We start from the raw sequence: 14289 nt of genomic DNA on the forward strand, positions 1-14289 counted from the left end.
ATGTGTTTTAAATTTCTGTTGCTGCCTAGGTCCTCACAGTGTAGAGGTTTGCTACGATGGTTCCCCGGTCCCAAAAAGTCCATTCAGAGTGGCTGTCACCGAAGGCTGTGACCCAGCTCGGGTTCGTGTGCACGGCCCAGGCCTGAAAGGAGGCATCACTAATAAGCCCAACAAGTTCACAGTGGAGACCCGGTGAGGATGATCGACAGTTTTTAGCTTAGATATTACCTTGTGCCTTTTATGTGACGATGTTCTCCAACAGAGGAGCGGGTACTGGTGGTCTCGGCCTGGCAATGGAGGGTCCGTCAGAGGCCAAGATGTCCTGCACCGACAACAAAGATGGCAGCTGTAGTGTGGAGTATGTCCCATACGAGCCAGGCAAATACAACCTGAACGTCACTTATGGAGGGCAGCCAATCAAAGGTACTTATAGACTCCTGTCTCAATACTGTTTCATACAAATCCTATTTTGAATCCACTTTAGTATGCCAACATTTATGAAAACAACAATGTGACCTAGTTTTAACCATGTTCTGCAGGCAGTCCTTTCTCTGTGCCAGTCAGTGACACTGTGGACAGTTCTAAAGTCAAATGCCAGGGTCCAGGACTCGGGAACAACGTCAGAGCTAACATTCCTCAGGAATTCACTGTGGATGCCTCCAAAGCAGGAGTCGCCCCGATGCAGGTCCGCGTTCAAGGACCGAAAGGTAAGTTTAGTGTCTTGCTTTTCTGGATTTTTGATCTTATTTGAAAAGTGTAATGTTGGCAATAGATATTGAAGCAGCACATAGATGATTGCAAATTTGCGTTTTGGCTCCCCTCAGTGTGAGAACCGTGGCATTGCAACAGCGTAAAATGAGGACGAATAATTTAAGAAAAACAAGTGGATACTCTGATTTAAATCTACAGCTTTTGTGTGTTTGTTCCCTTTTTTAAAGGTGTGGTGGAGCCAGCAGAAATCGTTGATAATGGTGATCAAACTCACACAGTCAGCTACGTCCCTACCAGAGAGGGGCCATACTCCATTAACGTGTTATACGCTGACGAGGAGATCCCACGCAGGTAACAGTCCAGAAAACCTTATTTTGCGTAAAAAAAGGTTTCTAAGTTTTTATCCCACCTTAGCCCTTACAAAGTGAAGGTGCTCCCAACCCATGACGCCAGCAAAGTGCGAGCCAGTGGACCTGGTCTGAACACCACAGGAGTGCCCGCCTCTCTGCCTGTGGAGTTCACCATTGATGCCAAAGATGCTGGGGAGGGGCTCCTGGCAGTGCAGATCACTGTGAGTTCTAGTTTGCTGCGACTTTGATGATCTTAAAATTTGTCTAAATGAGGGATATTTCTTTAGGACCCAGAGGGGAAACCCAAGAAGGCCAACATTCGGGACAACCATGATGGCACCTATCTGGTATCGTACGTGCCTGACATGACCGGCAGGTACACCATCCTGATCAAGTACGGAGGGGATGAGATCCCATATTCACCGTACCGCATCAGGGCCCTTCCCACTGGAGACGCCAGCAAGTGCACAGTTACAGGTATGGTTGTACCTAAGATTATCACATATAAGTCAACGGTTTATTTTAAAAGTGTTTATTTTCTTCATTATTTTAATTTGACGCTTGTCACACACTGCTCCTCATGTTCCTTATTGAAATTCACTTTTGGATCTTAGATGGAAACTAATTTATAGCTAATGGGATATATTTACAGAAATATTAATTTAATGTAAAACATTTCCTTAATGTGCACAGTAAAAATAATACGTTATTAAAAGTCGAATCATCTTTTAAAATGTTTTTAAGGAAATTGCATTTTTTATTGATGACATGATGAAAGTGGAGGATTAGATGGAAGGAATGATAAATGGTTGGATTGATACCAAAAAAAGTGCATTCTTATCAATGCCAATATTTCAATGTTGCAGAAATGATTCATAATTAAACAAAAAAAAAAAAAAACTGAAATATTAAAACATTTAAATCTGTACATACAATATAAAGGATATTATGCTTGTAATATGATATTACCGATTATAACAGTATCCATCCTTCAGGAATAAAAAGAGACATGCACACACATACACATCAACACATACCCTCCCTGCTTCACACCCCAATCACTGTTGTTGAAGTGTTTGGAGCACATATATTTGCCTCCCATCACCCGCACTCCCACCTGACTGTCTTTTATTTGTCACTGTTTCTCTCTGGCTCTCCTCACCGCTCCTCTTATCAGTCTCAATCGGCGGTCACGGTTTAGGTAAGCCACCTTGAACCTCTCAGCTGTCCCTGGTCTGTACGCATGAAGGTCTATCACTCCTTTAACTCGCAGTTCTGGTCCTTAGCCAGCATCGTTGCTAGCTCTCTCTAACGGGGACACTAATGAACTAACTGGAAGTAGGACGGCATGGTGGAATAAACCTTCTGGTTTAACGTGGAACCTTAGAATAACATTGGTAGTAAAACAACAGAGTTAACATGACTAGAAGTAACTTCCTGTAATGGTTGTAAAACGTGCATGCTTGGCCTGCAAATGGGATTCAAATTGGAGAGAGATGCTGAGGATTTTTACTCACTCTTCATCTTCTCAACATCTGTAGGGGCTGGTGTAGGTCCAACCATCCAAATCGGCGAACAGACCGTCATAACTGTGGATGCTAAGGCTGCTGGAAAGGGCAAGGTGACATGCAGCGTCTGCACACCTGAAGGAGCAGAGCTGGACGTAGACGTTGTGGAGAACGAAGACGGCACATTTGACATCTTCTACACGGCGCCACAGCCTGGCGAGTATGTCATTTGTGTGCGCTTTGGAGGCGAGCACATTCCTAACAGCCCCTTCCAAGTCACGGTAAGTCTAGGCCAATTTGTTACCACTTATTATGCTTATTAGTCTTTGTAGTCCTGAAGGAAGGAACAAAAAAAAATTGTAACTGTGGGGGAAACTTGATGAGCCTGGTGATCAAGGCAAAGTAGAAACTTCTGACTCTTGTGTAAAAAGTACAATTATTATTATAATGAAGAATCGGGCCGTAGAATAATATGTTGCCTGTTTTTAACAATACGTTAAAAAGCTCTGATTAGTTCTAATAATTCGTAATCAATTGTATATTTTGGTATTACAATAGCTGAAACTACACATTATAATTAAGAATACACACAGCTGGTGATGTGCCCATAATAATTATGCCCTGCTCTCACTACATTTGACCACAATAATTTTCTAGATACTGTTTTTAATCCCTTCCATCTTCCCGTCCGATTACTCCCCCCTCACCAGGCGCTGGAAGGAGCCCCATCAGACCAGCTAATCCAGCAAAGCCAATTGCCCCAGTACTACAGTCATCAGCCCTGGGTACCTTAAAACTTCTGTTTGTTCCCCATAGCTGAGTCTCCCACTCTCTTGCTTCTCTCATCATCATCATCAACCTCATTGTCAGTCTGTGTCTCTCATCTTTCATCGGTTATATAACTTTCCACTTCATCCCACTGATGTCAGTGAAGGACCTGGACGGAACAATGATGCTGCACAGTGACTTCAAATCACATATTTCACATTTTAGGCCCATCAGTTGAAGTTGTTGTGCAGCTGAACTGTTCCAACTCACTCCTTCACTGCTTCCTTAGGAGAGGAAAGAAGCCATTTTGAACATCATCAATGTGGAGCTGCTCTACATTCTGTAAAATGGCTCCCCTGTGCTTTGTTCATTCCCCTCGTGTTGTCTCAACCGTCACCATCGTGTCCCATCATCATCTCATTCTGTTCGTGGTGTTGGGGGGACTTTTCCTGCCACAGTTTATTTTGTGCGGGAGTTGATACCTTTTGTGTTTCCTAGGCAACAGACAGAGCCATGGGGATGAACGGTCTTGATGTTGCCGGGCTCAGGCCATTTGACCTGGTTATCCCATTCACCATTCAGAAGGGCGAGATCACAGGTAATAAACCGCCAGATGATTGAGGTTTTAGCGTTCACGTCATTGCATCTGACTCTGTCCATCCGTCCTGAAAGGCGAGGTCAGAATGCCTTCGGGGAAAGTTGCCAAGCCAGACATCGTAGACAACAAGGACGGCACCGTAACTGTCAAGTACGCTCCAACTGAGGCTGGTCTGCATGAAATGGACATTAAATACGACGGCATCCATATCCCTGGTTTGTGGCTCCTCATCTTCATGTTTCTTTTATTCAAGGAATCGCATCAACATTTTTATTTCCAAAATAGTAGTGAATGAAAAAATAATAAAATTCTAATGGGGTTAGTGTGAATGCTATATTAAAATCCATAATATATTATGTGTCATGTTATACTATAGGAAATTATCAGAATATTATATAGTTGATTCATAATTATTCTAAACCATGGATCTCTAATTATGGCCGTGTATTTAAGAAATTTGTCAGTTTGTAGGTGAAGTAACTCTTAACTTTAGTGGATAAGTAATGGCCGCTGAAAAAAAGGGAACGATGATTCCTGCACTGATCTGAGCAACCCACCGAAAAAATACTATGAAGTTATAAAGCTCTCAAAGTGAGCTGTAGAGAATGTTTACTCTGTATAGTCAATAGATAAAAGAATTGAGAAATTTTGGGATATGGAAACCAGGAAAGGATAACTATTACTGTAATTAAATAATTGGCTGATTTCACATCCAAACTTTTGTCATGCTCAATCCTCCTGTCAACAGGAAGTCCTCTACAGTTCTTCGTGGACTACATGAACAGTGGAAATGTCAGCGCTTACGGTCCAGGACTCATCCACGGGACTGTCAACAAGCCTGCTGTCTTCACCGTCAACACAAAAGACGCTGGAGAAGGTTGTTATTTTTTCTCATTTTTAGAATAAAAGGGATATGTGTGTTTGAGTTTGAGGTCATTCTCGTCACATCTAGGTGGTCTCTCCCTGGCCATCGAGGGTCCCTCTAAAGCCGACATCAGCTGTGTGGACAACCAAGACGGAACATGTACCGTGTCATATCTGCCTGTGCTTCCCGGAGACTACAGTATTCTTGTTAAATACAACGACAAGCACATTCCTGGCAGCCCATTCTCCGCTCGTATCACCGGTATGTTGCCGCAAAAGTCCAGCAATAACTACATTGTTTTTCAATTTCTATGAAACTGATTATCCACTGCTTTATGACAATAAAGCATACTATTTTCCAACCTCGGATATAAGTTCCTGTAATTCATTTTTTATTTACATGGGTCTATTTTCTAAATATAACCGTAGATTGACTGCTGTTTTTGACTAGCTAAGCTAGCTTTTGAATGGTCCAAGTTTACATTCCAGTTAAAAAACACTCTGTCATATGTGTTATGCATCAGCAGGTGTTGACTTGAGCAATACAATACACGCTTTATTTCCAGGCGACGATTCCATGAGGATGTCCCATCTGAAGGTCGGCTCGGCCGTTGATATCCCTCTGGACATCGGAGAACTGGATGTCAGCCAGTTGACCGCGTCCCTCACCACGCCCTCAGGCCGGGAGGAGCCCTGCTTGCTGAAGGTGCTTCGCAACGGACAAGTCGGTGAGTGTTTGCAAAGAAGAATGGATGGTGGTTATCCAACAAGTCTGTCGTCATTTGACTTTATTGTTTCGTTTCTAGGCATTTCTTTTGTCCCGAAAGAAATCGGGGAGTACCTGGTGAACATCAAGAAGAACGGCCGCCACATTGCCAGCAGCCCGATTTCTGTCATGATAAACCAGTCTGAGATCTGCGACGCCAGCCGTGTACGAGTGAGTGGTCAGGGCCTGAGAGAGGCCAGGACCTTTGAGCCTGCAGAGTTTATCATCGACTCCAGAGAAGCGGGTATTTCCTTTTTTTCCTCTGCTCATAACTCGTATATTTGTTTGTTGTTTTTGGACAATGTGTGACAACTTGTTTGTCCAGGCTATGGTGGTTTGAGTCTGTCCATTGAGGGACCCAGTAAGGTGGACATAAACACTGAAGACCAGGAGGATGGTACCTGTAAGGTCACTTACTGCCCCACTGAGCCCGGCAACTACATCATCAACATCAAGTTCGCTGACCAGCATGTTCCTGGTGATTATTATTGCCTTGGTCAGGTGTGCTCCTGTGATAACAACTTCCTGATCCATTGTTATGATTGCGTTTCAATACAGGAAGTGCATTCACTGTCAAAGTGACCGGCGAGGGCAGGATGAAGGAGAGCATCACCAGGAAGAAGAGAGCTGCATCGGTGGCTAACGTTGGCAGCCAGTGTGACCTCAGTCTAAAGATTCCTGGTGAGTTTTGATTTTTTCTTTTTTAACTCTACTCTGTCTTTGTCTTGTACCCTCTGTGAACTTAGCACTCGACTGAGTCTTTTTTCAGGTTCCCTGCCTCATGATAATTTTCTAGAATATTATTTGAATGTTTTGCACGACCACATTGTCAATAAAGGCTTTGAATCGGTTTCCTCCCATCAGAGATCAGTATAGCCGACATGACGGCTCAGGTCACCAGCCCCTCGGGTCAAGTCCACAAAGCCGACATCATGGAAGGAGAGAACAACACCTACTGCATCCGTTTTGTCCCCACCGAGACAGGCGTGCACACGGTGTGCGTGAAATACAACGGCGTGCATGTCCCCGGAAGTCCCTTCCAGTTCACAGTTGGCCCTCTGGGGGAGGGAGGAGCCCACAAGGTCCGGGCCGGAGGTCCTGGTCTGGAGAGAGCAGAGGCAGGAGTTCCAGGTGGGTTTGTTTGTGTGCCATGATTCCTTCACCGCAGCGGATCTAATTTGTTATCTGTGCTGATGAATTTACAGCCGAGTTCAGCATCTGGACCAGAGAAGCTGGTGCTGGGGGTCTCAGTATTGCTGTGGAGGGTCCGAGCAAGGCCGAGATCGCCTTTGAGGACCGCAAGGACGGCTCCAGTGGCGTCTCCTACATCGTCCAGGAGCCAGGTGAGGTCGAGATGAACACATCAACTTCACTTCGTCATCTACTGATGTTTGCGATGTGATGCACAGGAGACTACGAGGTGTCCATCCGCTTCAACGACGAGCACATCCCCGACAGTCCCTTCCACGTCCCCGTGGCTTCGCCGTCAGACGACGCCCGTCGCCTCACTGTTGCCAGTCTTCAGGTGAGGCTCTGAGAAGAACACACATCCGTGATCACACCAACCAGGCCGCACTACACTACCAAGAATGCAGCAGCTGCCGGTCCGTTTGTCCGCTCGTTATTGATGCGGAGCCGCTGGATGTTTGGAGGAGATCTCCGAGGGATGATGAGCAGCTGCTGCATTGCTCGGTAGTGAAATGGCTTCTGGGTAAATAAAGGACTGTGTGTGTTTCTCGTGCCTTATTCTAAAGGCTCCCAACAGCCTGTCATGAGAGGCGCTAAAGGGTTAAAGAGGATTTCTGTGGGCTCCAAACACACAAATACATTATTTTAAAAGCAGCTTTTGATTTCAGACCTTCTAAATTTGTTCAACATATTTTTGAAATCTACGAGTGTCTTGTGTAGTGTGGTCATTTCCAAACTTTTTATGTTGACAAACCCTTCTTTTGCACATAAAAATGACATCCCACACTGGAATATGTAGGGTATTCACCTCACCAATGTATACATTTCTCTTTATTTTGACCACAAAAAACTATACATATTCAATCCTTTCCTAAAATTATTGAAGTTTCTATTTTACAGAAAGTGACTCAATATTGTCATTATCTCAGGCTTTGTCACTTAATTGACAAGCAAACAATAAGAAAAACAAAAAACTTTGTTGGTGCATTAAAACAATTATGCTGCGTTCAAGGACTATAAATAATAAAGGATCATAAACCAGATTCTGGAATAAGCCAATAACACACGTCAGACCCAGAACCTCCCAATATTTTACATTTTTAGAAACCACTGATCTAGTTTGAGGCTGACCTTTTACATGTAGGCTGAGCTCGGACATCTTCACACACGCATGTAGCAGCCCCCCTCTTTAGCCCTGTTAGCAGCCTCCAGGTAAGGTCGCCAGCCCAATAAAGGGGGTCACCTGGGAAGGTCATGTGATCGTGATACAGTGTTGAGTGTGTGTTGTCGAGCAGGAGTCGGGCTTAAAGGTGAACCAGCCGGCATCGTTCGCCGTCAGCCTCAACGGGGCTAAAGGTCTGATTGACGCAAAGGTCCACAGTCCTTCAGGAGCGCTGGAAGAGTGCTGCGTGACGGAGATCGACAAAGGTGAACACGGAGGTCTCATTATTCAGAGATTATGATCTTCAACTCCTCTTCTTCCAGATAAATATGCTGTTCGCTTCATCCCGAGAGAGAACGGTCTCTATCTTATCGACGTGAAGTTCAATGGAAGCCACATCCCCGGAAGTCCATTTAAGATCCGTGTTGGAGAGACGGGCCAGACAGGAGACCCTGGAATGGTTTCTGCCTACGGTTCAGGACTCGAGGGCGGCACCACAGGTAACTTCATCCCACAGAAGAACAGTTCTTCACGATCTGATGTTGTCAACTGACCCATCTTCTGCTCCACCAGGAACTGCATGCGAGTTTGTGGTGAACACGAGCAACGCTGGCCCGGGCGCTCTGTCCGTGACCATCGACGGACCCTCAAAGGTGAAGATGGACTGTGTGGAGTGTCCTGAAGGCTACAAAGTCACCTACACACCGATGGCCCCTGGCAACTATCTCATCTCCATTAAATATGGAGGCCCGTACCACATCGTCGGAAGTCCCTTCAAGGCCAAAATCACAGGTGAGAAGCAGACCTTCTCTCCAGACCAGAGTCTCCTGGTGGTCTTGCTCACTGGTCTCCTCTGTCCATCCAGGTTCTAAGCTGGTTGCAAGCCACAGTATGCACGAGACTTCCTCAGTCATGGTTGACCCCGTGACCCGAGCCATTCTCGGTTCTCAGCAGGCGGTTCCTGCACAGTCGGACGCCAGTAAGGTCGTAGCCAAAGGTCTGGGTCTGACCAAGGGCTTCATCGGACAGAAGAGCAACTTTAGCGTGGACTGCAGCAAAGCAGGTGTGTGAAGGTGCATCTGCACCAACAACTCATTCATTATTGATTATATTCATGAGGAGAAGTAAGGATAGTATGAGTCATTATGCCATGATGTGAAAAATAGATCAACTTGTCATTTAATGTTTTATTAAATATAACATAAAGGTAAAGAAACGATGGGCAGTTTTTTAGAAATTTGTGTATTTTGAAAGTCAGCTTCTCACATATTTCTGCAAGATTTGTGATCTTACTCTGGACTTATTTTGGCCACATAAACACTAGAGCACAAACAGAAGCCCTCGGTCTGTATCCATGTGGCCCTCATCAGTTCAGATTCTATAGATGTCTAAGATAATGCAAAAATGTTTGACCCTGAACTAAGAAAAAAAATCCTTTTTTATCTTATCTTTGTATTCATTACTATATAAAGCTAAACTTTATTCAGGAAAAACATTTTTTTTCATTTTATTTAACCTCCGTTTTGTTACGACGAAATGGCTCTTTTTTGTTCCTTAGAAGTTTTGTTTTTACTGCTAGTTACAGGAAAAAGTGAAAACACTTTGCTTAGGTCTGATGTAGAGATTGAGGCCGTGTAGGATGAACAGGATCATGTGATTTGCGTCTCATTCGTCAGGTCGTAACATGCTGCTGGTGGGCGTGGACGGACCCAAAGTCCCGTGTGAGGAGATCCTGGTCAAACATCTGGGCAACCGCATGTACAACGTCAGCTACCAGCTCAAAGAGAAAGGAGAGTACATCCTGGTGGTCAAATGGGGGGAGGATCACATTCCCGGGAGCCCCTACCACATCACTGTCTGAGCCCCCCTGCCCCCCTCCTTTCACTCTCACTGCCACACACATGCATCCCACCGTCGAGTCTTACCCTTTATTGTTTACAGCGTCACATCCATCACTCCTGACTGGTTCGCACTTCCGGTTGTTTTTAAACTATTTAATGTCAAGAAATCCAAGTGTGTGTGTGTGTGTGAAGACCTTTCGCCCAACGATACTCGGCGTGAGCACCTGCTTCAGTCCAGCCTCTCCAAAGATAAAAGTTGAGTCATGGTCACCTAAGACAGGTAGAAGAAAAGGGACATCCCTGAGCTGGACTGTAGAGTCTATCCTCACTGGCCATCTAATTCTAACAGCATTTATTTCACTCTGTTTACCTGCTGATGTCCAGTTTTGAGCACTGCTGTTCTTAAAATCCACAAAACATACAGACCAGTCCTCAGAAATGATCCTTGGAGATTTCAATAGTTTACTTTATCAGCGACACGCCACACGTTTAAGGCGAGCTTCTTTTATTGCTTGTAAATGATCAAAAAGGGAAATGTCTTTCAAGATATCTGGACACTTGATGGATGATTCAAAATGACCAAAAAAGTATTTGTCTTCAGCTGCCCCCCTTCTGCTCAATCCTCATTCAGCTGGCTTTGTGCATTATCGTTATTTTTAGAACAAAAAATTGTCCTGAATTTAAAAAATAAAGGCTTTAAAGTGTTTGTAAGACAGTATTTTGATACACAATAAAGTTGTTTAGTATTTTTCTGTCAATTAAATGTGCGTTTGTTATTTCAACGGGAGTTTCCATCCATTCAGCTCCATCTTACAAGGGACACTAATAGAAATGTTAAAGAACTTATAGAATAGAGAAAAGTGAGTTTTTGATGCAAATTTAAGAAACCATGTAATGTTTAGAACTTGTTACGATTAATATATAAAACTACAGGAAGGGTGTAAATCATGACATATACTGTATACTTGTACTAACTATATACTATCATAGCTATAATTTGATGATTGAATCAAATAATATTGTGTATTAAATGTTAAATCAATTCAGTGTCACAGTTGCACCAAAAGAATAAAGGAAAATACAGGCTTTAACAAAAATAAAAGGTTTTATTAACATGTACAAATTCTACATTGGACCAGAGCAAATCATCGTTGATCATTTTACTTCCTGCTCACAGGATATTGTTCATTATCAAGCTTGTATGTAAAGAATAGAAGCTGCAGTAAACACCGTCACAATCTCCATCCACTCCCAATTATATTCCGATGAAGTAACACTTGATGCTGTTTTTGTCTTCTTTTTTTTTCTTTTTTTTTTAGTGGTTCTTGGTCATGTTGAAGTCTAAAGCCTCATTCGGGATTTGAAATGCTGGCGTTTGGATCATAGCAGACGACACCCTGTAGGAAGAAGAATGAACTTTAACTTTTAATTTGTGACGTTCTTACAAAACACATGCTTCAGTCGTTGGTTCACATCATCTGATCATTAATAGAACTATACAAAAAAAGGGAAAAACACTGAACTTGTTTTTGTTGTGAGGCTTAAAGAAGAAAGTCATTATTTATCAGGGTGTCAAATGTTTTCAATGTAATCTAATTGGTGATGAATGAGTGGGCTGTATTTCGGGAAACCCAATGAGAAAATTGCGTTCACCCGATTGCGTGACCCTCGAAGCCCATCGCTGTGATGAAGATGTTGATGAGGACAGTGAAGAAGACGAAGAGCGTGGCTGCGTTGTTCATCATGTTCAACTTGCCATGTTTCCTCACATCGTTCAGGTCGTACTTGACTGCAGCGGAGGGAAGAAAATGTGTAACATGGCTGCAGAATTTACCAAAGAATTCGTTATTTTCTCACCGATAAAGATGAGCAACAATCCCACGATGACTTGCAGCGCGATGGACACGGACAGAAGGACGACGAGAGGGATGTAGAAGCGATACTGTGGCCCCACGTACAGAACCGTCTTCATCTGCGAGGAGTTTGCCATCATCAGGGCCACGTCCAGCATGCTCTGGGCTGCACTCTTCTTGGTGGCGTAGTGGTTCATGTTGATGGGCCGGTAGGCTTTTCGAGGGGCACCAATCCCTGCCTGCACCAGATAATTGAATAATTATCATAGTAATACTTTATTATAAACCTATATGTAATACTGCAGAGTCAAACTATATTAGCCACTTATACCTTAACATTTCCATTTAGATTCTGCATTACCTAATATTTTAAATGAAAAGAAAATGAGAGACTTGTAAATTGTGATTAATTACAATAAATAAATAATCTGATGTATTCAAGTAAACATCATTTGGGTTTGGCAAAAAAAACATTGTTTAGGGACATTTTCTTCTACTTTTGAATGCACACATTTGTGAAATCATATTGAACTTTTAAGTTAAGTTATATATATATTTGTAGGAGCACCTTTGTAATAAAGTGCATTTATTTCATATTTAAATGTTGCTTTTTCGGTTAAATCATATTTATAGAGAAGATCTCTTAATATAATGTACACAAAGTCTACTGACTCCTTCAAGGAACATCTTAAGACATTTTTATTTGTTCAGGCTTTTCCTTGATTTTCTGGAACTCCTGTGTTGTTCTCAGTTTTATCTTGACCTTTAAAGTATACAGTATATTTTAGTGAGTATTGTTTTGATTCTTTAAGCACTTTGTGACCCTGGTCTGGAAAAGTGCTATATAAATACAAATGACTTACTTACTTACAAAAATAATCAAATATAGGATAGAATCATATTTATTATAATAAATTAGAATGGCTACGTTGTCAAATTTTGAAGTTTTTTTTTAACATTATTGTGCAAAGAAATTGTTTTTTTGTCTTAACACCTCTTGCAGCAAACAATACAATATACACAATATGAAAAATGGAAAATAAATGAATCAATAATTAGATACATATAACAAATAAATAAATATAATTAGAATCGAAATGATTGACAATATGTTCTAAATAACCATAAAGTAAGTACTATATATTAACATTTTTTTTATTATGATTGCGGGTGTTAACAAAAGGTTTCAGTGGGGGGGAAGTTGTGATGAATTTGACAGGTGGGGGTAGAAACAGCTTTTTTAAGTCTATTGGTGGGAGTTTTAATTGTTCAGTATCTACTTCCAGAAGCGGGGACAACATATGTACACAATTAAGTTGAAGCATTGATAAAACATGTTCATTATAAGTCGGTTAATTTAGAAAAGGGATTCTAAATGTTGACTTAATTTAATTTAGAACATTGTTAAATTAAGAGCTGTGTTCTTTGTGTGAACTGAAACTGCAGCGAAGGTTTCGTCACAGGGAGGGACTCTGACGCAGGAGATGACTCTTCAATGTGTATCAGGTCAACTAACCTCACGTCAGTCCTATATGAGTTACGGTGATAAAATACCAGTTAAAAATGTAAGAAACGCACAATATTGGGGTTCAACAGTGACGTCCCAGAGACAAAGTTTAAAATCCAGACTGAAGAAAGAAGACTTATGTACACAACACTTGTGTCAGACTCTCTCAGGGCTTGTACAATCCTGTTTCACAGGTAGACCAGAACCAACACCTACATGCTATTCCCTCAGACAAACAAAGCTCGTATTGAGACTGTGTTACAGTAATGTCTCTTTGGGTATTAAATTACACTCATATTTTCAGCTTAAACTTTCTTGTTTCACGATTTATAAAAAACGTAGTATTCTAATTTTCCTCCTCTAAAGAAAAGCTATAAAATGGGTGGGGTAGGCAAAGTTTCGACAAAAGAAAGTTGATAGTGAAACAAAATGTGGATTTACTGAGTGTATTTCAAACACAGAACAATTCCAATTGGATTTATTTTAAATGATCACTGGAGGCTAATTGTAGCATCAAGCATATCATTGGTAGATCATCAACCAGCCCAAAAGAGAATCTAGTTTTTATCTTGGAAAACACCCTTTCTGTCCATCTTTCTCCGAGTCTGGTTCTAGGAATGATTCTGCCTCAGAGGAAGTATTTCCTATCACATTTACCAGGGTAGTTACAGAGTTGTTTAGTCGTGCTGCCAAAGCTACAATGTTTTGGAAGACGTTCAGCTAAAATGTGTGAAACATTAACTCTATTTATCTGGAACATGCATCTGGAAAAACTTTTCATCGACTCTGACCTTGTTCTCACCTCAATGTCACCAAGTTTGTTCATCAGGATGTCTTCTCCTCGGAGGATCTCTGTGGCCATCGTGGCGAGATAATCCTCACACTTTTCTTCTGATGTGAGAAGGAGAAAGCTGGAGGGAGGTGACAGGACAAACAAGACAGGCAACTCCTCCAGTTACACTGAGCTGGACCCTCCCATGTATGAGTAACCATTTTCCCGCGGAACAGTTTTCACTTATAAGTGGATTTTAACTCACTTTGATTACATGTTTGGATCTTGATTCACAAATTGTTTGCAATCGGATTTAATAATAATGAATAATACATTTTTTAATTTAAAAAAAATGTTTTTTTCCATTTCTGTTTGGATTTATTTTGCTGAAACTGATACAA

The 14289-nt window shown here is 42.0% G+C and overlaps 2 protein-coding genes across 4 annotated transcripts in view; one reads left to right on the forward strand and one right to left on the reverse strand.

The window, feature by feature from the left end:
* The window catches only part of flna (filamin A, alpha (actin binding protein 280)), a 32962-nt gene extending 22443 nt beyond the window's left edge, over positions 1 to 10519 (forward strand). Inside the window, exons 25-49 of one of the 3 annotated variants that reach the window (XM_087781621.1) lie at positions 30 to 192; positions 263 to 423; positions 540 to 707; positions 939 to 1062; positions 1126 to 1282; positions 1349 to 1538; positions 2239 to 2262; positions 2603 to 2850; positions 3280 to 3354; positions 3836 to 3935; positions 4010 to 4150; positions 4684 to 4812; positions 4888 to 5061; positions 5366 to 5527; positions 5606 to 5809; positions 5891 to 6043; positions 6124 to 6246; positions 6430 to 6696; positions 6771 to 6908; positions 6975 to 7090; positions 8049 to 8181; positions 8239 to 8415; positions 8489 to 8707; positions 8781 to 8978; positions 9592 to 10519. In XM_087781621.1, coding sequence (XP_087637747.1) covers positions 30 to 192; positions 263 to 423; positions 540 to 707; positions 939 to 1062; positions 1126 to 1282; positions 1349 to 1538; positions 2239 to 2262; positions 2603 to 2850; positions 3280 to 3354; positions 3836 to 3935; positions 4010 to 4150; positions 4684 to 4812; positions 4888 to 5061; positions 5366 to 5527; positions 5606 to 5809; positions 5891 to 6043; positions 6124 to 6246; positions 6430 to 6696; positions 6771 to 6908; positions 6975 to 7090; positions 8049 to 8181; positions 8239 to 8415; positions 8489 to 8707; positions 8781 to 8978; positions 9592 to 9776 — 3929 coding nt within the window. In that variant the 3' untranslated portion in view covers positions 9777 to 10519. The remainder of the gene's footprint in view (positions 1 to 29; positions 193 to 262; positions 424 to 539; positions 708 to 938; positions 1063 to 1125; positions 1283 to 1348; positions 1539 to 2238; positions 2263 to 2602; positions 2851 to 3279; positions 3355 to 3835; positions 3936 to 4009; positions 4151 to 4683; positions 4813 to 4887; positions 5062 to 5365; positions 5528 to 5605; positions 5810 to 5890; positions 6044 to 6123; positions 6247 to 6429; positions 6697 to 6770; positions 6909 to 6974; positions 7091 to 8048; positions 8182 to 8238; positions 8416 to 8488; positions 8708 to 8780; positions 8979 to 9591) is intronic. The other 2 variants (XM_087781622.1, XM_087781623.1) reach the window with 2 other exon arrangements.
* A 318-nt stretch (positions 10520 to 10837) lies between these two features.
* On the reverse strand, positions 10838 to 14054 carry LOC148059339 (ninjurin-1). Its single transcript, XM_087781650.1, has 4 exons — positions 13919 to 14054; positions 11614 to 11848; positions 11410 to 11545; positions 10838 to 11153 (listed from the first exon to the last, which is right to left on the reverse strand). The coding sequence occupies exons 1-4, from the start codon at positions 13976 to 13978 to the stop codon at positions 11072 to 11074; spliced, it is 513 nt and encodes a 170-aa protein (XP_087637776.1). The 5' UTR covers positions 13979 to 14054; the 3' UTR covers positions 10838 to 11071.
* Positions 14055 to 14289: the final 235 nt, after the last annotated feature.

Source organism: Callionymus lyra, chromosome 19 (assembly GCF_982586985.1).
Source record: "Callionymus lyra chromosome 19, fCalLyr1.hap1.1, whole genome shotgun sequence".
NCBI classification, from domain to species: Eukaryota; Metazoa; Chordata; class Actinopteri; order Syngnathiformes; family Callionymidae; genus Callionymus; species Callionymus lyra.